Source organism: Bos indicus x Bos taurus, chromosome 16 (genome assembly GCF_003369695.1).
Source record: "Bos indicus x Bos taurus breed Angus x Brahman F1 hybrid chromosome 16, Bos_hybrid_MaternalHap_v2.0, whole genome shotgun sequence".
Classification (NCBI taxonomy): domain Eukaryota; kingdom Metazoa; phylum Chordata; class Mammalia; order Artiodactyla; family Bovidae; genus Bos; species Bos indicus x Bos taurus.
The window spans coordinates 21,146,952-21,170,628 of record NC_040091.1 but is presented as its reverse complement, the minus strand read 5'-3'; the positions used below and the strand labels follow the sequence as shown (position 1 = coordinate 21,170,628).

At 46.1% G+C, this 23,677-nt stretch overlaps 1 protein-coding gene across 5 annotated transcripts in view; it reads right to left on the bottom strand.

The window, feature by feature from the left end:
* Positions 1–20,662, bottom strand: part of TGFB2 (transforming growth factor beta 2) — a 94,594-nt gene extending 73,932 nt beyond the window's left edge. For 2 of the 5 annotated variants that reach the window (XM_027564456.1, XM_027564459.1), the window contains exons 1-2: positions 19,708–20,662; positions 3,418–3,501 (exon numbers count right to left, since the gene is read on the bottom strand). In XM_027564456.1, coding sequence (XP_027420257.1) covers positions 3,418–3,501; positions 19,708–20,053 — 430 coding nt within the window. In that variant the 5' untranslated portion in view covers positions 20,054–20,662. The remainder of the gene's footprint in view (positions 1–3,417; positions 3,502–19,707) is intronic. The other 3 variants (XM_027564460.1, XM_027564455.1, XM_027564457.1) reach the window with 3 other exon arrangements.
* Positions 20,663–23,677: the final 3,015 nt, after the last annotated feature.

Sequence of the window (23,677 nt, the reverse complement as noted above, 5' to 3'; positions counted from 1 at the left end):
CGAGGCATCCACCCCCCGCCACTCGGTCATCTGCCTGCACATTCACAGCCCCTCTGTGGTGAATGGTAAGCAGGGGTGATGTGTGATCAGCGTGATTAACTACGGACCTAACTCGATCATTGTATGCACTGAGGGACATGGAGAGCACAGGGTGAAAATGTGGTCACGCTATGGATTCGGGGTCTCACACTTGTGGGACCAGCTGATCAAACAGAGGCCCTGCTAGATCTGAATCCTTCAGGCTGAAGGACTTGGAGTAAACACACTGGCAGAATAAGAGCCTCCACTGCATCAGGTTAATGGGGACCGGTGCACCTGCGCTGCCTTTTAAAGGTACAGACTCCTTGGGTTCCACCCGCCCCAGGGACTCTGACTCAAGACAGGCCCGGGAATCGGCTTTTGATGACCCTTCAGAACGTACCAAAAAATGCAGGCCACACTCTGAGGAGCTCATCTTTAAATCTGAACCAAGCTAATGAAAGGCATCACGCTCAGTAAATACTTAAAGAACAAACAAAGCTGGATTTGCCTTCATGACTCTTAACCCATTCCTTCCTGGAGAGACCATCTGGACTGCTTATCTCCTGGACTCGTCTATCTTAGAAGAAAAACCTTCAGGCAGGCTAAGCTCACCTCAACCTACATTTTGGAGGAGAGTGAACTTAAAGGGCGGGAGGGGGTGGAGTGGAAATGATGTAGCGGCCACACAGGCTACGAGGAGCAAGGACGATGTCTTCCTCCAGGGGACTTGATGTAAAACTGAGGAGGCATCAGCGCTGCCAGTCCAAGCATGGGTTCAGGTTACGTGGTGATAACTACACCCAGGTTAGAGAGGGAGGCAGGAAAGCCAGAGGCGCCACGGGTCCCCCCACCCCCCGACTCCCTGCGGCCACTCCCAACATCTCCTTGGAATGGAGAGGCGGTTCACACAAGGTGACAGGGATGACCCTCAAGCCGCTTGGCACCAGCCAGCCTCCACTTAACGAGTGTTCAGAATCACAGTCAGCATGGAGAAATTCACCCTGACCCTGGACGCCTGCCCCCTGGCATCGGCTCACTTACATTTTTACTCAATTACTGTTTCTAAGAACAGAGACCAAAAAAAAAAAAAAAAAATTGCAGAGCCCCACTGCTCAGCAGTCTTGCATGGAAGGTCTGGAAGGGTCTGCAGGCTTGACTCCCAGGCGGGAAGCTGGGTGGGGCAAGAGGGCCTCCCACTGAACAGGGATCTCTTTCCCCAGCCTCACCCTCTGAGACACTCCTGATTTTCCCAGACTCAGGAGAGGCAGGGTGGGCTTCCAATGTTTTTCCATCAAAGAAAGGGGGAAGCTTGCAGCCATTAAATGACCGAAAATAACCCCAAGGGAGAAGGCGTGTCCGAGGCCAAGTGGAAGGGTAGACCTCTCCACTTGTTTACTATGAGGAAAAGATGAAAAGGAAATTAATCCAAAGTGATAGGTAAGAGAATTATAAAAACTAATGGGATGGGATTCCCAGGGGAAATACAAGAAAAGCAAAAAAAAAAAAAAGAAGTTTGGGGTCTCTGTGGTGTGGTGGAGGGTACGCGGACCAGACCTGACTTTGGGATTTGCTTCTACTCCCTTTGCTAGTTTGATGACTGAGGACAAGGTATTCACCTCTCCAAGCCAGAGTTCCCTGAAAAATGGGGATTTCATCCCACCCTCGCCAACCAACCAACATGGGAAGAATAAGGACCAGAGGCCTTCAGTACCCGGGACATGGGGGAGGGGTGGGGGGGACTGGAATTCAACACATGTTTTCCTTCTCTTATCCCTTTCCCTTGTCTTTTCCAACAAGCTGGCGAAACAAACAAACAAACAAAAATCAGACAATTAACTCCTTGGTTTAGACAGTACAATAAAATACAAATTTAGAGATGGAAAACCAAATACAATCTGCCTTACAAACAGGAACTTAAAAAGCATGGATGAAGCCATTCACTCTTTTTATTCACATGGCAGCTTGTAGCCATTCTGAGGCTTTCTGTACTCAAATAAACATATATTCTCAATGGAATCAGTTTTGTTTTTGAGGAAAGCCCAGCTTAGGTCACTGTAAATAGACTATTTCATTTCTTGATTCCTTGATTCCTAAGGAGCAAGGTTAGTAGCTCAGTTGGTAAAGAATCTGCCTGCAGTGCAGGAGATCCAGGTTTGACCCCTGGGTCGGGAAGATCCTCTGGAGAAGGAAATGGCAACCCACTCCAGTATTCTTGCCTGGGAAATCCCATGGACAGAGGAGCTTGATGGGCTGCAGTTCATGGGGTCGCAAAAAATCGGGCATGGCTGAGTGACTAACACTTTCACAATTAGGAGTGGTAAAGTGCACAGCAGGATAACCCAGGGAGTGCAGACATCTATCGGGGAAATAAAAACATTTCTCCTGTCCTTATTTGGGATCTCCACTTGAATTTAGAATCCATATAATTCATGCTTCCTCAGGGCCTCAAAAGTGTAGAGGGAACTAATGTCAGGACAGTAAGTCCATTTCCTCCCTTCCTGAGCATGGATCAGGGTACCACCTGGGCCAGAGTGTTTCAGTGTCACAATCACCTAAGACCTGTTCTTTGCTGTGGTCTCATGGCTCAGCAGATGATAAAAGATGGTACTCAATAAAAGCTGGCTGATTTATTAATGTTCCAAATCAGAAAGGGGTGAGCCCTCCAGCTTTGGTGACCCCCCCACCCCACCCCAGCCTATCACACAGGGTTAGGCTCTGAGGGGCCTGCACTTGTCCTGAGGGTCAGGGCACAGTGGCAAGCTCTCAGGTTCAGCCAACTGAAGCCTTGACCGTGATCACCCCATTCTCTCATGCAACCCATATGAAGGCCACAAACAACCCATTAATGACTGTATGAAGGCCACAATGATCAGCGTACATTTCCCACTGTCCTCCCTGTAGAACTTCAAAGGAGAGAAAGATCTCCTTCTTCCCTTTCAGTTCAGTACCAGAAACATTCATTGAGCCATTGCTGTGTGTCAGAAATAAGAACACAGGTTCAAATAAGAGACCAAAAAAAAGGAACCCTTGACATTCTGACCATACAATCCCCGCTCCCCCCACCCCCGCCCCACAGAGTATCCTCCCAGGGAGTCAAGAGATCAATCTATCAAGTCACTTGGGAAGCCCTAGATCACACATCTCATAGACCCACAATCCATCCTTTCCCGTATTAGAATCAAGTCATCATATCACTTCAAAGCATTCATGAGTTTTTCTGATAGATGCTCTGACTACAAGATTGGGGGCACCTGTGTGACTGTCCAGCTACGAGGCTGCACTTCAGAATTCTCTTTCGCCTCTGACAAGTCCCCCCCCACCCAGGAGACAAACACTAAAGATGGACCGGCTACCACTACGTCAAATGAGGTATATAAAGCAGATGAGTGTACTCACCAAGGTACCCACAGAAAACCTGGGACTGTCTGGAGCACAAGCTGCCCACTGAGCCAGAGGGTGTTGTAACAACTGGGCAGACAGCTAGGAGTTTTAAAAAGCACAGTCATTAGCTATTTTACTAAGGAGATGCCTATACAGAGCTATACAAAGATTCAACGCAGAAGAGGGACTCAATGCATGTATTTATCATTCCCCCAGAAACAGAAGGGCCCCGTTACTCAGGGCCAGGGGACTACGGGGTAAGCAAGTCTGGGGGATTGTGGATTCTCACCCCAGATCTTTTGGCATGCCTTAACCAGCAATCAGGCTCCTAAATTTAGCGTTCCCCTTAACACATTCTAGTGTTAAAATAACAATGTACAATTTATATACTGAAACAGTCACATAAATACCTTGACTTATATTAAAGATGAATAGGAAAGGCCCTGACCTTTTGAACAAAAGACAGACTCCCTCTTAAGAGTAAAACTCACTTTCATTTGGTTGGCCTCGATTTCAGTTTTCTTAAAACCACCTGTTACCATTTCTAACACATGAAAACTCCTACATCAATGATCAAAAATTCAAGTATATACTGGTTTAGGGCTGCTTAGTGACAATTTAAAAACCTAGGCCTCCTTGGAATGGATTACACGCATCTTCCATGATACTTTTTGACATCCTGAAATTCTGAACTCTGCCTTCTTTAAAGATCTTGTATGCATACTAAATGTCAGATTTTTGCATGAGATGATGTGGATGGACACCCCTGCTCTGTCATCAGTCTCCTGGAATCTTTGAACAAATGCCTCGATGCACCTAAGCTTCTGTTGCTATAAAATGAAACTGACATTATGCTATTCCTGAGGATTTATGAAAGATTGAAATGAGATATTTAAAAGAAACTGACAAATAAAAGGTGCTCAGGGATATAATAATACCAGTTATCTAACTTATTTGATAGGTGAATCCCCGAAGGCCTTCCAGGTCTGCATGAACAGACTTCCTTCCCAGCTCCTTATACCAATTTAAAATCCATGCAACTTCCATTCACCTAGGGCATGTCTTCTGAAAGTACCATGACCACTATTCATACCTGACTTGATTTCTTTGGACAAAACACACAGATCTTACGGACTTCCCCCTCCCCTCTCTCTCTCTTTTTTTTTTTTTTTTTGCCAGATTTTTGTTTCTCTCTCAATTCTAAAGCAGATAAGGAACACTTTTTTCCATACCCTATAACTTACCACCTCCAACATTCAGCCCCCTAACGAGATCCCAGGGACACATTTTCACACTTGTGGGAATTATACCTTCCAGTAAAAACCCTCTTTAATTGAGATGAGGGAGGTGCCCGGCCTGGATGGCTCAGAAGGCGAAGGCCCAACACCCAGGCCTCGGTAACATGTTGCTCTCACGTCGCCACCATACGCTGCTACCAGCTGACATCTGCTCACACACGTTCTCACCCACAAGCAACCACGGTGTTTATTTTCAGAGCCTCCCCGAGAGAAAATTCCCTCCCATCACCCGTCAGCAAAGATAGGAAGCTACAGACAGGGTAGAAACTGTGTCACAAGATCAGCAAGGCACACGATGTCTTCTCATTCAGATCTGACCTCTAAAAAGAGATGCTGAAAGCTCTCTGCGATAAAAATCTCAAGGAACAGAACCAGAGACAGGCAGGGCATGCAGAGCGTGGCTGGGTCAGCAGCACGTTCTCTTCACACGAGGGCCCTGTGCGTTTCTGGGGGGATTTCACTCCTTTTCCTGGGAAATAGCACCTTCTTCAGGCCAGTGGCTGTGTGGTGCTCCAGAGGGATACTGATTCTGTTAATGGAATCCAGATCGCTGAACTCAGCCCTGATCACCCAGGTCAAAGGAAGTCTATGAGAGAACAGGGCAAGCTGACTGTTGTCATCTGTCATTTCCAACAAGCTGTCCTCAAGTAGGCACCTTTGGTTTGCTCTCCCTCTGCTATCAAGCTACAGCATTAAAATCCTTCCTTTCCTCCCCTCCCCTTTTTGTTTATTTTGTTTTGTTTTTAAGTAGGGCCCAAGAACAGGGTGAGCTTCACTGGTGGCTCAGTTGTTAAAGAATCTGCCTGCAATGCAAGAGTCACTGGTTTCATCCCTGGGTTGGGAAGATGCCCCTGGAAAAGGAAATGGCAACCCACTCTAGTATACTTGCCTGAAAAAAATCCCATGGACAGAGGAGCCTGGCAGGCTACAGACTATGGGGTTGCAAAGAGTCGGACACGACTAAGCGATTAAACCACCGCCATAAAGAACAGGGTGCTCTGGTGCTGATCCAGGGCCTCGAAGTTAAGACCATGAATCAGATGAGATATAAGTGATGCAAATAAGGGTGATTTATGCCAAAGAAAGTAACTGTTAGTTTAAAAAAAAAAATCAATTTTCAAGATCTGTGTGTTTGAAGTCACACTAAATACAGGTAAACTTTTTCTATTAATAAGGTTTGGGGTCTGTGTGAAATGCTTTTTAAAATGTGAAACCCTAGGGAAAATCTGAGACATGAATAGTCTTAGAGATACAATCATTTTTAGAAGTCCCTGGGTATACTCATGGATAATGGGGGAGCATGGCTCAGGTAAGTCAGAAGATAAAAACAGTCCTGGAATTAAAATTTTGCATGAGTAATTTACAAAATAACTAAAAGACAATGAAGCTAACTATAAAAGTGCTAGGACTCCTTTTTGCCTGTGATGACACAACTAAGAAATAAAGCAATCAAACCTAAACACACAGGGTTTCCAGAGTCTGCTTCTGAGCTACCTACTTGGATCTCACCTTGAAATGAAAGAATAATCATCTAGGTAACTCTAGGGGGTCCAGTGGTGAGGACAATGCCCTCTCACTGCTGAGGACCCCGGTTAGATCCCTGGTGGGGAACTAAAATCCCTCAAGCCACGAGATATGGCCAAGAAAAAACAAAAACAAAAAATAAAACTATTGAATAATAATTTGGATGGAGGGTAGGAGACAAATCCAGGAATCCAGACCCAGCACTCCAGGCGATCCTTTTGCTTGGTAGAATTCCAGAAACACTAGTATAGCCTTTGTGACCTAGAGGTTAGAAAGGCCTTTTACAAAAAGCTCATTTGTCCTCAAAACAACCCAATCAGGTGGATCACAATCCTCTCATAAGGGTTGTCTGTTCTGGGTAGTTAGTCTTTTTATGTAGCGTGAAAGTGTCTCTTAGCCAGAGAGAAAGACATTCTTGCTGCAATGACTTCTCAAGCAGAATTAAATGTCACTGAAAATGGGCTTCCCAAGTGGTGCTAGTGATTAAGAACCCGCCTGCCATTGCAAGAGACGCAAGAGACTCAGGTTCCATCCCTGGGTCAGGAAGATCCCCCTAGAAGAGGGCATGGCAACCGACTGTAGTATTCTTGCCTGGAGAATCCCACGGGCAGAGGAGCCTGGCAGGCTTCATAGGGTCACAAAGAGTCGGACACGTCTGAGTGACTTAGCAGGAGCAGCAAAAATGCTGCAGTCAACTCCACATCAAATTAGTCCCTGCCTCAACCCCTCCCCAGCCTCCACACAAACATCCTCCACACAGACATCTCTCTCACGATGACAACAGTTCCAGAAGTGGGCACCGTTATCTCTCCCAGCACGAGATGACAGGGAGTTTCTACTCCTCTCAGAGGATTCCCAACCAAGGTTTCTTACAAACTGCTGATCCCCAGCGTCTAACGACTCAGTGTCAGTTTGGCTCAAGACCCTCTTTCTAGAATCTGGGTACAGCTGCCAAAGAATTAATGAAACTAGACCTGACCCTATACACATAGTTTCATTGTTGATGGTGATGCTTTCTGACAGCGGAATTCTTCTGAAATATATCTTGCTTCAAGACAAACCAGCAGCTGCCACCTCATTCCACAGAGGTGTAAAGCACAGTAGGTGAAATAGTGGCCATTCAGGACTGAGTTCACACATATGAACAGCAAACTCTACTAACACACTTAACAACCTAAAGCTTGAGTGAGAACCGCTGTCTGAGAACCTTAGGTGATAGCCATCATTCTCCTTTGGTTCTGCCCAGCTATTTCTGGGTAAAAGCTCTGTTTCTCTCTCCTTAACTTCCGGAGCCAGATGCTAAGATGCAAGCTTGGATGTGGAAACCCTTCTTCCAGAAAGCCCTGACAGACTTCCAAGCAGCCAATTCCTTTACCAAATCATCCATCTTCTATAAAGACATGTCCTCAGTCTGTGATTTTCTTTTTTTTTTTTTTTTTCCTCCTTCTAAAGTCAAATCAGAGTTAAGTCAGCCACCTATTTTTCTTTCTTTTTTTGGCCTTTCTCAGCTAGCAACTTAATGATAGGAGTTTATTATAAAGAAAGAATCACTTCAATGGCATAGTCATTAAGTTGTCAAAACCGAAGTGAAAACGAGATGAAGCCAACAGATAGGGAAATGTGCTGTGTGCTCAGTCACTAAGTCGTGTCCGACTCTTTGCAACTCCATGGGCTGTAGCCTGCAAGACTCTGTCCATGGGATTATCCAGGCAAGAACACTGGAGTGGGTTGCCATTTTCTTCTCCAAGGGATCATCCAACCCAGGGATTGAACCTAGGTTTCCTGCACTGGCAGGCAGATTTTTTTTTTACCACTGAGCCACCTGGGGAGCCCAGATAGGGAAATAAATAATCCTTTAAGAATAAACCCCCCCACCAATGGAAGGAATAATAAAGTTACTGCTACATATGATCTAGAGAGAATAACCTTAGTTGAATTTGGTCTAAGAACTATTGAATTCCCAATACAGAAATGACTCCAAAACTTAGGTTATAGTTCTTAGAAAATTCCCATTTATGTGCAATAATATATTTTAGTGACCTTAAAATGCATGAAAAACTACTGTCTCCTCGTTTAGACAGTTATTCCTCTGAGATCAATGTGTCTCTTAAAACCAAACTCTGCCTTCTCATTCACATGCTGGAGTAACAAACAAGAGCTGTGACAACAGCCTGAAGTTATGAATGAGCAGTTATTTGTGAACACGCTTGTCAAGACAGATGTGGAATCTGTCAGTGTGGTGTGGGTTAGATAGGGAAAGCCAAATGAACTGAGCCAAGGTCAAAGTCACAACATTTTTCTTTTTCCTCCTTGAGACTGGAAAGATGCTACAGGGCTTCCTGAAACTAACATCTCCAAAAAAGCAGCCCGAGTGTTACTCGGGCTCATGGTTGCCTCGTGACCCTCCTTTCCAAAACACCACGTCTCTTCCTCAGGAACGTCCTGCTTCCTAATGACCCATGTGGAGGCCGCGAGGAAGGCCTGAAGGAAGAGCCACACTCTCTCTGTGGACAGAGATACGTGCCACATGCCAGTGTGAGAGCAAACAGCTGCCTGAGGAGGCTGGAAATGCATCCGAACTATTTCCAGAAGGTCTGGGCTTTGCAACATCCAGAAAGCATTTTCCATTTGCTTTAAGTTCCTCAAGTTGTTGTGATTAAAGGGGACATCTAAGCCCCACATTTCTGGCTTATCAGGCAGAACCAAGTCCAAAGGCTCATTTCTGAGAAGGAGGGGATGGGGTTGGTCCACAGAGAAGAGCTTGTGGGCACAAGAAGGCATTCCCCTCCTTCTAACAGCTCCTGATACTCTGCTTAGTTGCTTCACTCGTGTCCACCTCTGTGTGACCCCATGGACTGTATGTAGCCCACCAGGCTCCTCTGTCCATGGAATTCTCCAGCCAAGAATACTGGAGTGGGTTGACATGCCCTCCTCCAAGGGACCTTCCCGACCCAGGGATCTTCCCAACCCAGGGTCTCCTGCATTGCAGGCAGATTCTTTACCACTGAGTCACAGGGAAGCCCCCTAACAGACCCTAAGCCCAGTAAACTTGGTTCCCTTGGGACAGCAGTGCCCTCTCACACCAATGAAGTGGTTTTACTCGGTTGCTCCAGGAAAGCCAGGATGCTGCGTCACTCAGAGAGCATCTTACTCTAATGACAGCTGCTCCTGCCCGAGTGTGGCCTGTCCTCTCGGACAACACCTCCTCAGTTTTCATTTCCTCCTCAAACCCTTTGCAGCAACTTCTCACCACCCTCTCCCCTTCTTCCCACCCGTCCTCCTCTGGGAGACTTCTACCCTGTAATGGCATTTTGTTGCTGAAGTCTGTTGCTAAATGAATTGCCTGGGACTTCCCCAGCAGTCAGTGGTTAAGACTTCGCCTTCTAATGCAGGGGTTGTGGGTTGGGTCCCTGGTCAAAGAGCTAAGATCTCACATGCCTCGTGGCCAAAAATCCAGAATTTAGGAAAAAAAAAAAAAAAGAAGAAGTAATACTGTAACCAATTCAATAAAACTTTTAAAAATGGTCTGCATTTTTTTTTAAAGTCTTTAAAAATGTTAGAAAATAATAATTAATAAATAAATAAATTGCCTGGCAGTGAAGAAACCGCTGTGGCTGGTTCCTGATCATGAACGTGAGATGAGGTCCAAACATCCTGGCTACCTTCTCAACAGAGCCTCTCACCAGGGGAGGCGATGAGACAAGGGACCTGGGAGAAGGGGCTGAGCGTGGCCCAGAGACAAGCTGCCCAGAAGCCCCTCGGCATGTTAGCCTTTTATGAACAATATCCTCCCTCATCCAACCCCAACCTTTGTTGGATTTCAGCCTTTAGGGCCCAGAAAGATAAAGAGGCAAGTATTATGTAACTCATACGCATATTCAGAGAGATCAGTTAAAATCATTTCAAGAAAAATTTCCCTAGAAATGTACAGGCCCTTGCAACACCCTGAGATGTCAAAAAATAAATAAATAAATAAACCCTGATATTAATGCACTGAGCATGCCTAGCAAGACACTCCAGCTGGGAGGGATCCAGGATGCAGATCTCCTGTGCCAGAGGTGGCTATTGCCAGTCAGAGGCTCTGAAAGTTTACTAAATAGAAACGTTTCCTGAGGGCAGATATCATGCCCCCTCTTAATTTTATTTTCAATGTGTTTCCAGGACAGAGCACTCTGCTATATACACATGGACTGCTACTCTTGCAATCCACAAACATGACTTCCCTGATGCTAGGTATTTTTCATATTTTAATACCTCTAAAATCCCAATGATCTCTTAGAAACAATGGCATGTTACAATTAATGAGCGCTCTAAGTGGCATATGAAATTACAGACTGTCGCTTCAGGCGTGTCTGACTCTGTGACCCCAAGGACTGTAGCCTGCCAGGCTCCTCTGTCCATGGGATTTTCAAGAATACTGGAGTGGGTTGCCATTTCCTACTCCAGGGGATCTTCTCAACCCAGGGATCCATATGAAATTATGGTGCATTGTGAAATCAGTGGTGCTTGAGATTCAATGCATAATAACTGCCTGCAAAGCAAGCCTATTAAATGCCAGAAGTAGCTACACTGGGAATTTCTTTGCACATCATCACCCATCCTCCACAATCCTAGGGGGCAGGGCACATCTTCATTATGACAAGTGAACAAACTGAGATCAACTTAAGTGCCAGGGCTGTAGCCCCACCACCAAGCTACGGATGGCAGAGCCAAGATCTGAATTCAGCAGTGTGCGTTAAGTCGCTTCAGTTTTATCAGACTCTTTGTGCCCCCATGGACTGCAGGCTGCCAGGCTCCTCTGTCCATGGAATTCTTCAGGCAAGAATACTGGAGTAGGTTGCCATTTCCTCCTCCAGGGGATCTTCCCAACCCAGGGATCAAACCCGAGTCTATGTCTCCTGCACTAGCAGGGCAGGTTCTTTACCAATAGCGCCACCTGGGAAACCCCTCAGCAGGAAGCAACTGAAATGTCCCTGAGGCAGTTTGAATAACTTGCACTGAGACAGTCAGGTGGCTCACCCAGACAAGACCACGTTTTAACAACTTCCATCGGCCTAGAGTAGGGCTGCTTGTCTTTGAAGCTCCCTTTTCCCTTTCCACCTCTGAGACTGTTCTGGTGCAATTCCCTTTTACTTATTCTCTTTCTTTTACTTATTGGGTCTGTCTGGCTCTCAAGCTTGTGCTCATTAGACAACACCATCCTGCCTTACCCAATCCATTTTCAAGAGACAAGATGAATCTCCTATTAATCAAATTTAGAAAAGTTTTGCAAAGAAATCATGGCAGTTCAAGATGAAGACCAGGAGACTAGAAAGATCACAATATTTGTATCAACTACCTGCAGAGATAAAAGCAGAATGTGTTAAAGACAAGAAAAAAGACCCAGGGCTGTAGAAAAGGATTCAAAAATATAGTGCCTTCTGGAGGGGAAGAATGCAGAGCTTCTAGGAATAGAATTCCTGCCAGGAGAGGAAAGTCACCACCCTTTCAGGGATGTTCTATGTCAGTTTTCAAGAGGGCAGGAAAAGTCATGCTCTCTGTTTCCTGATCTCTATTTAGGGCTTCTATTACTTATACCTGACTTCCCTGGTGGCTCAGATGGTAAAGCGTCTGTCTACAATGCAGGAGACCTGGGTTCGATCCCTGTGTTAGGAAGATCCCCAGGAGAAGGAAATGGCAATCCACTCCAGGACTATTGCCTGGAAAATCCCATGGACAGAGGAGCCTGGTAGGCTACAGCCCATGGGGTCGCAAAGAGTCGGACACAACTGAGCAACTTCACTCACTATTACTTATACCTAAAAGCCTGACTTTCAATAAGACATCGCTGATAGAAATAGTTACAGCCATGTCCTCAGATGTTGCAGGGAAAATACTTGAACAGACTATACAGGGTTACTTGTGAGAATGAAATATGTGCACACATATGAAATATTTAAAACTATGCTTGGCACATAGTGTGTACCCGCTGAGGGTTAGCTTTCATCATCATCATTATCACCAGCATTTTCATTCTTATCTGCAAAATTGGAAACAGGAACTGGGTGGTTCTGAAAGGCCTGGTATTGCCTTTAGCATAGGAACAAGATCCATCAGGCATGGTTTCCCTGATAACAGAGGTAAGATTTCCATCTGTCCACATCTCCTGGTCTTTCAACTATGCTTTCAACTCATAGATCTTTCTTCTGGTGACTTAGTCTTATTCTCTAAAGGGAAACCCTCATTCATTTATTAAGTATTGGTTGAGCAAAAACAATAAGCTGTAAGAACATAGCTAAGTCCAAGTGGGTTCTTGTTCTGAGGTAGGTCACCAACCGATGAAGACAGGTCAGGACACAGCTAGATTTTGCCTACAGCAAAAGAAAAGAGGCTGAGATAGAGATGAGTATCAGTACTGTGAGAGTGCATACAGAGGAAGAGCTAATTAAATATGACGAGGAACATCAAAGAAGGTTTCATAAGGAGATGGCACTCATTTAACCTCAAAGGATGCTTAAAGGTGTTAAAAGATGGCTCTCCAAGTGGAAGAAACAGCATAAACAAAGGCCTAATGGCAGGAAAATAAATAGCCCCTTTGGGTAAAAGCAAAGAGAGTGATCTGGCTGGAGTGTAGTTTTCATGGGAGGATTTAGTTGGGGGCGGGATGCTGATCAAGGAGGAGGGACCAGACCCTGAAAGATCTTGGATGTTATCTAAGATATCTGAGATCTTATCTACAAAGCCAAAATTCTCAAGGCCTTCCTATATTAGGATTAGACAATGATGGGCCTGCTAGATTACCAGCCCTGCCAGTCTCTGTTCCCACCCTCTTAGGTGCCAAAAATCACCTAAGGACCTATCCCAGGGAGCCATGCAAACAGATCCTCTGAGGGAAAGTTACAAAGAAATGAATGAGATGGAGGTCCTGAGACATCCTGGGCTGGTGGGAGTGGTCCCCAGAGTGTTACTTTTAATCACATCAGAACACCTCTAAAATATCTTTTTTATATCTCATAACCAGTGGCATGTTATAGTCAATTTTCAGTGATGTTTCTTTCTTCAGGGCACATAAAAAAAGGGTTCACTTTAAAATCAACGGTCTTTGGGAATCAGTGATTAATAGGTACTCTGCAAGGAAGGTCCACTAAGTGCCAGAGGCAGGGTTTGGGACTTCTTTACACAGGTCATGGTCAGTCTTTTGCAACCCTAGGAAGCCAGCATCTTATTCATCTTTACAAATGAAGAAACAGAGGCATGAGTCAATGAAGTTCCCCACCCTACACACAGGTATTCCAGAAGAGAAAACAGGAAGGTAATCTAGAGCCTGTGGGGAAAAGGTCAACGGGGAGAGTTTATGAAGAGCTGAGGCCACCAAGCCCATCTGGCAGTAAGGTGGTGGTCACAGCACAGAACTGTTCTAACCTACCGGAGGTTAGAAAAGAAACAAAACCCGTGACAACCACCGAAACCGACTTGTGGTTGCAGCGTGACTCGAATTTCTCTCAAACACAGGATGGAAGCAAGCTCTGCAGTCTAAACAAACCCATCAAACAGTCCCTAGCATGTGATTAAAGTGAAACTACCTGGAAGACACTGAATTCCTAGGTCAACAACTATCCTTGTTTAAAGAAGAGTAAAAGACAAAGCACACCATGTGGTTTCAAAATGACAGTGGAAACTTTTGTTTATCTCGGCCAGAGGCACGTTTCATCAAGCTATTCAGCATGGGCAGAGTAGACCCACCCTTCGGCAGACAGGGAGAATGAGCACATTTGGGAAACCCACACCCTCTCTCCAGGGTCGCTCAAGACCAGAGGTGCTGCAAGAGGAGGACTGAGCAGGATCGGAAGTGCTCCATGAGGAAGGCTGAGCAGTCCCGGAAGTGCTCCATGAGGCGGGCTGAGGGAGCTGCAGCCAGAGCTCTTCCCCGCCCTGCTCACCTTAATACTGGGCTTCCCAGGGGGCGCTAGTGGCCAAGAATCCCCTGCCAATGCAGGAGACATGTAAGATGAAGGTTCGATTCCGGGGTTCGGAAGATTCCCCTGGAGAAGGCAATGGCAACCCACTCCAGTATTCTTGCCTGGGAAACCCTATGGACAGAAGAACCTGGAAGGCTACAATCCATGGGGTTATAAAGGGTCAGACACGACTGAGCGCGCGCGCGCGCACACACACACCCACCCCTTAATACTGAACTTGTAAAGGGGTGGGTGGGACCAGGGAGGGAGAAGGATCCCCTAGTCCCACCTTGGTGGTCGGCTTGCACATCTCCTTCAGGGGTAGTCTCCTCCACTCTTCTTCCCTAACCTTCGAAAAATGCAGCCTGAAGTGTGTTGTAATCTCTGGGCAAAGGCCTAGCAGTCGGTGACCTCCTCTGTTCTAACCCAGATTTGATATGGGATCAACAGTGAGTCATTAGCCCTTTTTTCACATCTCAGTTTCCTCTAGGAAACAGGATCTGTCATTCTTTCATATCTTTTTATATGAAAGAGGCTGTGCCTGGGTTACATCAACTTTTCACTAGGGAGAAGAGAGCATTCAAAAAGTGCAGTTCCTTGAGTAGACCCCAGGGGTCGCTGTGGAGACACAGGCGGCTCCCGGAGCCTCTGCCAGGTCAGCGGGTCCCCACCTACTCCTCCAGCTTAACAAAGCCCAGCCTCCATCCGGTTGGTAGGGACTCCTCAGAAAAGGAGAGCGGCCTCCCTTGGCAACAGAGACGCCCAACTGCTTCAGTTATAACCAGTGTATTTCTTTGAGGGTTTTTCCCAGACTGTGAAAAGTAAAAGAAAGAAAAGAGGAAACCCTGGAAGAGAAGAACGTGGCCTAAGTTAAATGTGACCACAATTAGGCACTAGAGTTAGTACAAGCAATGATGCAATTCAATACAAGTGGGAGAATTAAAACTTGGTCTGCTGTGTATTAATAACTCAGTCATTGGGGAAGTCTAGGGAAGAGGTTCAAGTCTGTCTCTGATCTCTGTGTCTCTCTTTTTCACACATCCACACACACAGAATCTTCAAAAACAAAATCCCTATCACTTGGCTGTACACCTGAAACTAACACAATATTATAAATCAACTATAGTTCAATAAAAGAAAAAGAATCCCTTACTGTCCAGCAAAAATACTACTATATTCTAGCAATTGCTAGCGTTTTCCTTCACTGGTTGACAGTCCAGCCATGTATTGGAGAAGGAAATAGTAACCCACTCCAGTATTCTTGCCTGGAGAATCCCATGGACAGAGGAGCCTGGTGGGCTACAGTCCATGGGGTTGCAAGAGTCAGACACGACTTAGTGACTAAACCACCACCACCAGCAATATATACATAGAAAAGATATACCCATGAATAGAGTGTTAAGTTGCACCCCTGCCCCAAATCATAGTGCTACTACTGTGTCCATTCTATGTTCCATGATTTCACTTGGCAATTTACAGGGGAAATAGAAAATGAGATTGCCTGGTATTAAATGTTTAGCATTTATGTGAGTCAATTACAAAAGAAACCTCATCATGATATCTCCAGCTGTACAGTTGAATTTATCTAATTCAATATGACAGAATAAACCAACATGATTATTGACTTTCTTCCGTTGCGTAGCTTGGAGATTCCACTCTTCCTGAACATGAGCTGCTTATTTTCCTTGCAAGGAAAATCCAAGATAATCCCACACTTCTTTTTTCTCTGTCCCGACTAACATCATACTGCTGCTGACTGAAGTTACAGATGGGTGGGGTGACGCTACTGCTCAGGCTAAATGAATGGCAAGTTTTGATGCCTCTCATTGAAGCCCTTTAAGACCATCATAATATACTATATATCATACAAAAGAGTGAAATTCATGTTCCAACTTACTTAAGAAAACTTACTGATTATTTGTCTATTCCATGTTAATGTCCTTTTGAGCCTAAAGATGTTTTGTTTTTAGGTTATTACTTTGGAGGTGGTGCTACTGCAGAATTTAGCAATCCCAAATAAATCCCAGGGTTACCAGGCTTCTCTACATGGGAATTTCATAATTTTTTTTTTATTTAAGGGGGTTGGGAATGGGAAGAGGACCTGTCCTGTGCATTCTAGAGTGGTTAACAGCAATCCCTGGCCTCTCCATCCCCAGTCATGACATCCAAAAATGTCTCCAGACATTGCCAAACATTCCCTGAGGGTGGGAATAGCAAGAGCGGTAACATCACCACAATAAGAACCATGACACCTGCCTGAAATTTGTTACATGGGAAAGAGAGGAGAAAGAAAGAAAAAAAAAGAGTTTTGTCTCATCCTTTTTCCTTTTTTGACTGTCCAAGTGTCTACATATTTCAATTGTTAATCATTTGGATTCTTACTCCATTAAGTGGAATTACTCTTTCTAAATTTCTAAAGCCTACCTAGTACAGTGTCTTTGGAATAGATGTGCCTTGAGGTTCCAGTGGATTGTCAAAGGATGAGAAGTCCGCTAATTCCCACTGGGTAAAGTGTGGGTAAACCTTAGTATAACTCCACTTTGAGCCTTAAACTAACAGCATGTGAAAAGATCAATATGAATAAATTCAAAACTAATCAGACCCCTTCTTCCAATGTTGACACAGTATTATAACCCATACATACCTTCTTGACTAAAATTCATCCTAGGAGATTGGCACCTGGCCAGTTCTATTCATATTTACTGTATTTATATAGTACACTGGTCCAAGGATAATATTTAAGACAAAATATGCTTCAAGGCATATACAATATCTCTTATATTTTTACTTTTAAAACTCCGCATTGCTAAAAATATTCGTCTGAACTGTATAAAATGTCCTGCAAAGGACTATCAAGAATCTGTAATGATATATAGCTCATTGAGTATAATTAGAGCATATTTGTAATATTTGAGTTGAAGTCACTCCCTGAACGCTAATAAGTTGGTGGTAAAAAATGAACCAGTGATCTTTCCCATGCCTCCATCCCTGGGGCTCGTGACCCTCCTCGGATTTCCTTTGAGAAATGACAGGCACACTCCCTCCCCACAGCAGCTTCAGAGAGGACCAAGTTAAAAGTTAGGCGGAACAGTCCTCAAGAGGGAGACTTGGTATATAAGCCAATGCTGTCCTTTCAATTTGCCCTTTAAAAAATATAGTGGAGTGATTTTTTTTTCTTTTCTTCCTTTTTTTTTTTTGGAAGGGTTCTCTATATTCCAGTATAACTAGAAAGTGCTGGAAAATCAGTTAACCTACTTTCTATAAAATTATCCACAGTCTTAGCACAGTAGTATCAAATCTGCTATTAATAAGACTTTCTGCTCCTAAACTTTCTTTTAGACTTTAAGAAGCCTGCATTCTTTGTAGGAAAACTGATAGTGTATATTTTATCCTGTGCTGATCAGAGGTTTTCAATTTCTTTGTAGCTGGGAGTGGAAACAGAAGGGAATCCACACACCCATCTTTAATGCCAACCTCTGAAATCCTAATAATCTGAGAATTTTCCCAGTTTGGTGATGATTATGATCCTGAGTGGGATCATCTCAATTCTTGAGATTGAAGAGGGTTTGAAAGAATGAACCCTCTTGGGTAACTTGCTCTCTCTACACCTATATCAGGAAAAGATCAGACCTCCTCCGTGTTATGAAAATACCAGCAGTTCATTAAAGCTGTTGCAGGTAAACACTGAAGGGTTGGCTTGTTCTGATTCTACATAACTGCCTGCCTGCCCAAATTCCAGTAGAACGTCGCACGTGCTAGAGAAAGCAAACTGACTCAACTCCCTGTTGGATCTCAAAGATTTTGGACTAAATTACAATGAACTTTCTTTCCTAATATCTCCAGGGCTCCACCCCAGATAGAAAGCTTTCCTTCTTCCCACCCCCCTTACCCACCTCCCCCCGCCCCGCATCACGAAGATGGAGTGTATATTATCACCACTGTGGTGAATGGTGCCATAATTACAATAATAAATTCGACCCCCTTGCCAGGATCTCCTATCTCGGCTCTGCTCTTAGACAACAGATGATCCTGCAGCAAAACAGAGGTCGCCAGGAACACTGGGGTTGTATACGTCAGCGATATTCTGAGACCATCAGATACAAGACACGGCAAGTCCCGGAACTACGACTTGTCAAACTAAATATAAATATTCAAAAAGAAAAGCACCTCTCTGCAATTAGAACCTCTACGATAAAATTACCAAGATGGCCATATTATCTCTGTAGGCAAGACACAGAGACTTTGTGAAGGCAGCCAGAGAGTATATAGGGCATGAAAAGGGGCGGAGAGAAATGGGCAACCAATGAAAAGTGTATTTTCTTGGGATTTGGAATACGCAAAAGTTGGAGCTTTTTTTTTTCTTTCTTTCTTTTTCTTCTTCCTGGTATTTAACCCTCTCAGGTATCAATATATGCTGCTTCTTTGCTTTTTCTTTTTTTAAGAACTTGGAAATCATTCTAAGCTAACTGCCCTTTTCCCTTCCGCCCAAGGAACTCCAACAATAAATCATTTCACTTCCATGGCTACTGTATGCCAGCTGGTTTTGAGGACACTGCCCTCAGAGAAGCCAGTTTAAAAAAAAAAAAAAAAATCGGCTGTCTTCTACGCTGAGATTCAGGAATGCAACGAAGTGACTGCAGGAAGCCTATGAAAGGGCAGGGAACACCGGGCTCCAGAGTGAGAAAGATAAACGATAAACGCCTAAGAAAAAGGATTTGCTACACCGGCGATTTTAAGAAGGCAGGTTTGAGAGGATTCTGGAAAAAAAAAAAAAAAAAACATGAAGGAAAAACTCTTTTAAACGTAGCCAGAAACGAAGCTGTCCTCTCTACCATTCCAGGTGAAATCAAAAGGGGACGTGGTTACAAGATCTCGCCTTGGCGGGGACGGGGGGGATGTAAACACCCCGTCGAGGTCAGAGATTCACGAATTGAGGGGTTGGAGGTAGGTTTTTGGAGGGGTCGCCAGATCGGGTTTCGTCTTGGCGATGCTGACATTTTTCGGGGAGTTAGAGACAATAGGGAAGGCTTGCAGAATCAGCTGATAGGTCGGCACGGAATGGGGCGCCTTCCGGTGAGGCTCGTTTTGAGCCACTCTTTTTTTTTTTTTTTAACCCTTCCTGCCCCAGTTCGGCGGGCTCCAGGCCAATCGGAGCAAAGAAAACAAACCCACCGAGGTTTCCCGGTTTAACTCGGCCCCGGGGAGTGCCTGGAGTTTGACAGAGGAGGGCTGACTCCTAGCCGGTGGCCGAGTCGAAAATTCCAGGGAAGAGGGAAAAAAAGAGAGAGAGAATAACGCCTTATAAAGGACGGGGGCGTTGTGGGGGAGAGGAAGAAATGGAGAAAATAAAGTCGCAACTCCACGTTTTAAAGCCTAATGTTCTCAAGCACACAACTGGCAAGGAGGTGGGTGGGACGGAGGACCGGAGAAGGGGAAGGAGCGAGCCGGGGACCCCAGAGGGCAGGGCTATCCCTGGAGTGGCTGCGGTTCTGGAAGCCTCGGGCAGCGCTAAGCCCCGGGGAATGGAAGCGAAGAGCGGTACTTACTTTCCGAGGGTAAGAAGGACGGCATGTCTATTTTGTAAACCTCCTTGGCGTAGTATTCCTCGTCGCTCCGCTCGCGCTCGCAGGCGGCCGCCCTCCGGCTCGCCTTCTCCTGGAGCAAGTCCCTGGTGCTGTTGTAGATGGAGATCACCTCCGGGGGGACCTCCTCGGGTTCGGGGTAGTCTTCTGGGGGGCTGGTGAGCTTCAGCTTGCTCAGGATCTGCCCGCGGATCGCCTCGATCCTCTTGCGCATGAACTGGTCCATGTCGAGCGTGCTGCAGGTAGACAGGCTGAGCGCGACCGTGACCAGATGCAGGAGCAGAAACGCGCTCAGCACACAGTAGTGCATTTTTTTAAAGGTGGAAAAAAATTTTTTTTTTCTTTTAAGTAAAAAGTAAGAAAAAAAAAAAAAAACAAAAAACCCTAGCAACTCTCAAAGTACAGATCAGGTAGATTTTTTTTTAATGCGAAACTTTTGCAAACAATCGAGAGTCAATGTCCGAGAGAAAAAGGTATCTTGCTTGAATTCCTTTCAAAAGAAAAGGCAACGTCGTTCCCCAAGTGGAAATATTAATACACGACGGGCAGGGGGAACCTGCACTTGAGGGAGTCGGCAAAAGTTTTCTTGGAGCGACGAGATGGAGGGGAGGGGGGGCGGAAAAAAGAGACGAGTGGCTATTAGGCAGAAATAAATTTAGCAGGAGGAAACGGAGTTCAGTGTGTCAGTTTCGGGTGCGGAGTGGCGAATCTGAACTCGGCTCCTCCGGCCAAAAGGGAAGAGATGAAAAGGTCCCGGGGCTGGCAGCGGGCGCGCCGGCGGGAGGGGCGCGGGCCGCGCTGTCAGAGGGGCGGCCGAGGCCGGCCGGCTCCAATTTATATATTTCAAGAAGGAGCGGCGCGGCGCGGCCCTGCCTTCCACTGCAGCGCTGAGAGCAGGAGCGGCAGCAGCTCCGGAGCGGAGGAGCGCACACGTGTGTGAGTGTGTGTGTGAGTGTGCGTGTGAGTGTGTGTGGTGTGAGTGTGGGCGCGCGCGCGCCCGGGTGCGCGCGCTGGGGGCGAGCCCGGCCCGCGGCGGGGAGGCGGGAGAGCTTCGCTCGGCGCCCGGGACTCGGCCGGGTCCGGCGCGGGCCGCGGAGGCCGCGCAGGGAGGCGGCGAGGATCCTGCTCCCGGAGCTGCGCGCGGGGGCCGACACCCCGGCCGGCGCGCCGACCCGCCCGCTCACTCCACGTTGCCGCCGCTGGCGAACGCGTCCGGCCTCCAGCTCCCTCCTTCTGCTCCTCCTTCTGCTCTCGCTCCAAACGCCAACCCGGCAACAGGCGAGCGGCGGCCGCCGCCGTGGCTCTCGCCGCCGGCGGACCGCAGCGGCAGCCCGGCGACGCGCCGGCGGGGGAGTTTTATTCCTAGCGGGGTGGCGAAGGGGTTCCCTCGGACTCCCACCCCGACCCACCCTCGCCTGGTTTCTCTCCCACGTGGGCTTTTCTCGCTTAGGGCAGCAGGCACTTGGCAGCCCGCAGAAGGTCCTCTCCTGCTTTCTCCTTTCTGCAGCCGGACAGCCCCCTCGGTTTGCTCCCGAATGGCTCCCTAGACCGTTATCCTAGCTCTCCATCCCTCTCCCAGGGCCTCCTTCACTTGCGCTCTCTCCCTTCCCGGTGTGTCGCTTCCTTTCTGCCTCTCTCTCTCGGTCCTTCTATATCTCTCTGGCTGACCTCTCTCTCTCTCTCCCTGTCTCTGTCTCTCTCTCTCTTCGGGAGCTTCTGGAGCTCCCCTCAGAGCGAACCTTCTGCTGGCAGCAGATAACATCACGATCCTGCCTGGGAGGAGAGATTTATAAGTTCTCCCCGAACCACGTGTTTGCCTTCAACAAAGTGACGTGCTAGGATTACAGTCAGGAGTCCTCTCGTTTACTTAGACCACGAGCTCTCCCTGAACCGTTGAGGGGGTGTGGAAATGAGGGTGGCTGAGAGGCAGGGAGAGAGGAGGTGCAGTGTGCGCCCTGACAGAAGTGATTTATGGTATTTACTTTATATAGTCATTTTGGACCCGTCTGGTGAAGGACAGGCGACCAAGCCTCCCATTTTTACTTCATGTGGCTTGCTCCCGGCTTCCCAGATGGGATCACTTGCTTTAGTCTTCCCATATTGTACACACACACACACACCCGCACACTTAGGCAAATGAGCATCAAACAGTTGACTCTGGGCCAGGCCAGCCCCTGAGATAGGTCATCCAAGCTCCACTTTCTTTGCTGTTGTTCACTCACTAAGCCATGTTCCACTCTGCGACCCCGTGGACTGCAGCTGCCAGGCTTCCCTATCCTTCTCTATCTCCCGGAGTTTGCCCAAATTCATGTGCATTGAGTCGGTGATGCTATCTAATTTCTCATCCTCTGCCACCTTATTCCCCTTTTGCCTTCAGTCTTTCCCAGCACCAGGGTCTTTTAGTGGAGTCATTTTCTGAGATTCCACAGCACCTGCGCTGCTACCTCTGTCCTAAAGCTTATTATGGTTTTTTTTGTTCACAGCCTGGTTCTGCACTTGAAACAGAACTTTATCTTGTGCACCCAGAGAATGAATTGCATTTATTTTGCTGTTTGAATGGATATCCTCTTAATTTGCTGCCAAAGGCTTTCTCTTCACCTTTTTCCCCAGCTAGACCTGAGTGACCAACTTCATTTTTTTCCACAGCATATATCCAGGAAGCTGGGATTTTAAGTGTTAGATGTCTGCTGTTATACACTACTTATAACTTGACATTTTCTATTTCAACCTAGTCCAAATGAGATGAATAAAAATAATGCTTGCCCCTGTTCACTTTTCCCTTTTTCTTTTCTTTTACCTTTACTCAAAAAACATTTTCATCATGACTGTAGCCATACCAACTAGACAGATGATTTAAACTGCAAACTGTTGAGTTTTCCCCCAGACTCAAGGCCACTATATCATTCTGTAGTTTAGATGTTCCTTTTATTACAGAAAGGTCACAAGGAACTTTCTCTAACTTTTGGAATTTAAACTTTCCATGTGTATGGGGTCTATATCATTAGTAAGTAGAGAGTTAAAATAGCTGTAGTAACAGTAGCAGACACATTTTACACTTAGTAACGTGCTGTGCTGTGCTGAGTCACTCAGTCGTGTCCGACTCTTTGCGACCCCATGGACTACAGCCCTCCAGGCTCCTCTGTCCATGGGATTCTCCAGGCAAGAATACTGGAGTGGGTTGTCATGCCCTTCTCCAAGGGATCTTCCCTTCCCAGGGATTGAACACAGGTCTCCTGCATTGCAGGTGGATTCTTTACTGTCTAATCCACTAGAGAAGCCGGTAGATCCTTAGATGTACATGTTCATTTAATCTTCACAAAGTATTTTTATTATCTCTATTTTGCAGATGAAGAGACTGTGGTACAGAGAAGCTAAGTACCTTTTTCAAGTAAGAAGCAGAGCTGGATTTTGTGAACAGAATCCATTTCCATGTTCTCACCCACTATGTATTTCTAAGAAGCACTGGTTCCAGAACATGTCTGATAAACAAGGATTCTGTGGTGAAGTGAAGTTTAGGAGATACTGGGTACTGTTGCCCTCTCAGGGGTTCATATTTCCCACCATGTTAAAGGCTGAGACTCTTCTGAACTCCTGTGGACATGGGATTTTTCCCTATTCAAACACATTGGAAAACTCTGACATAAAGGAATGGTTCCAGCGCACTCTGAATAATTCTGAAAATTACGTATAAATCGACATAGGTGTGTTCTTTTCTTTAGGTCAGCTGAAAATTGAAGCAGCTTGAAAGGAGTTAGGACAACCAGCTACAATTCCAATAGTCAAAGCAAATTAGAGGCCCTACCGTGGGGCGAGCAGTTTCATCAAGTTGTCATCCCTTTGAGTTAAGTTTGTGAACTGCTCTAATCTAGCTAGACACAAATGAGGAACACTGAATATCCTTACACTGGGGGCAATGACAGAACATAAAGCAGGA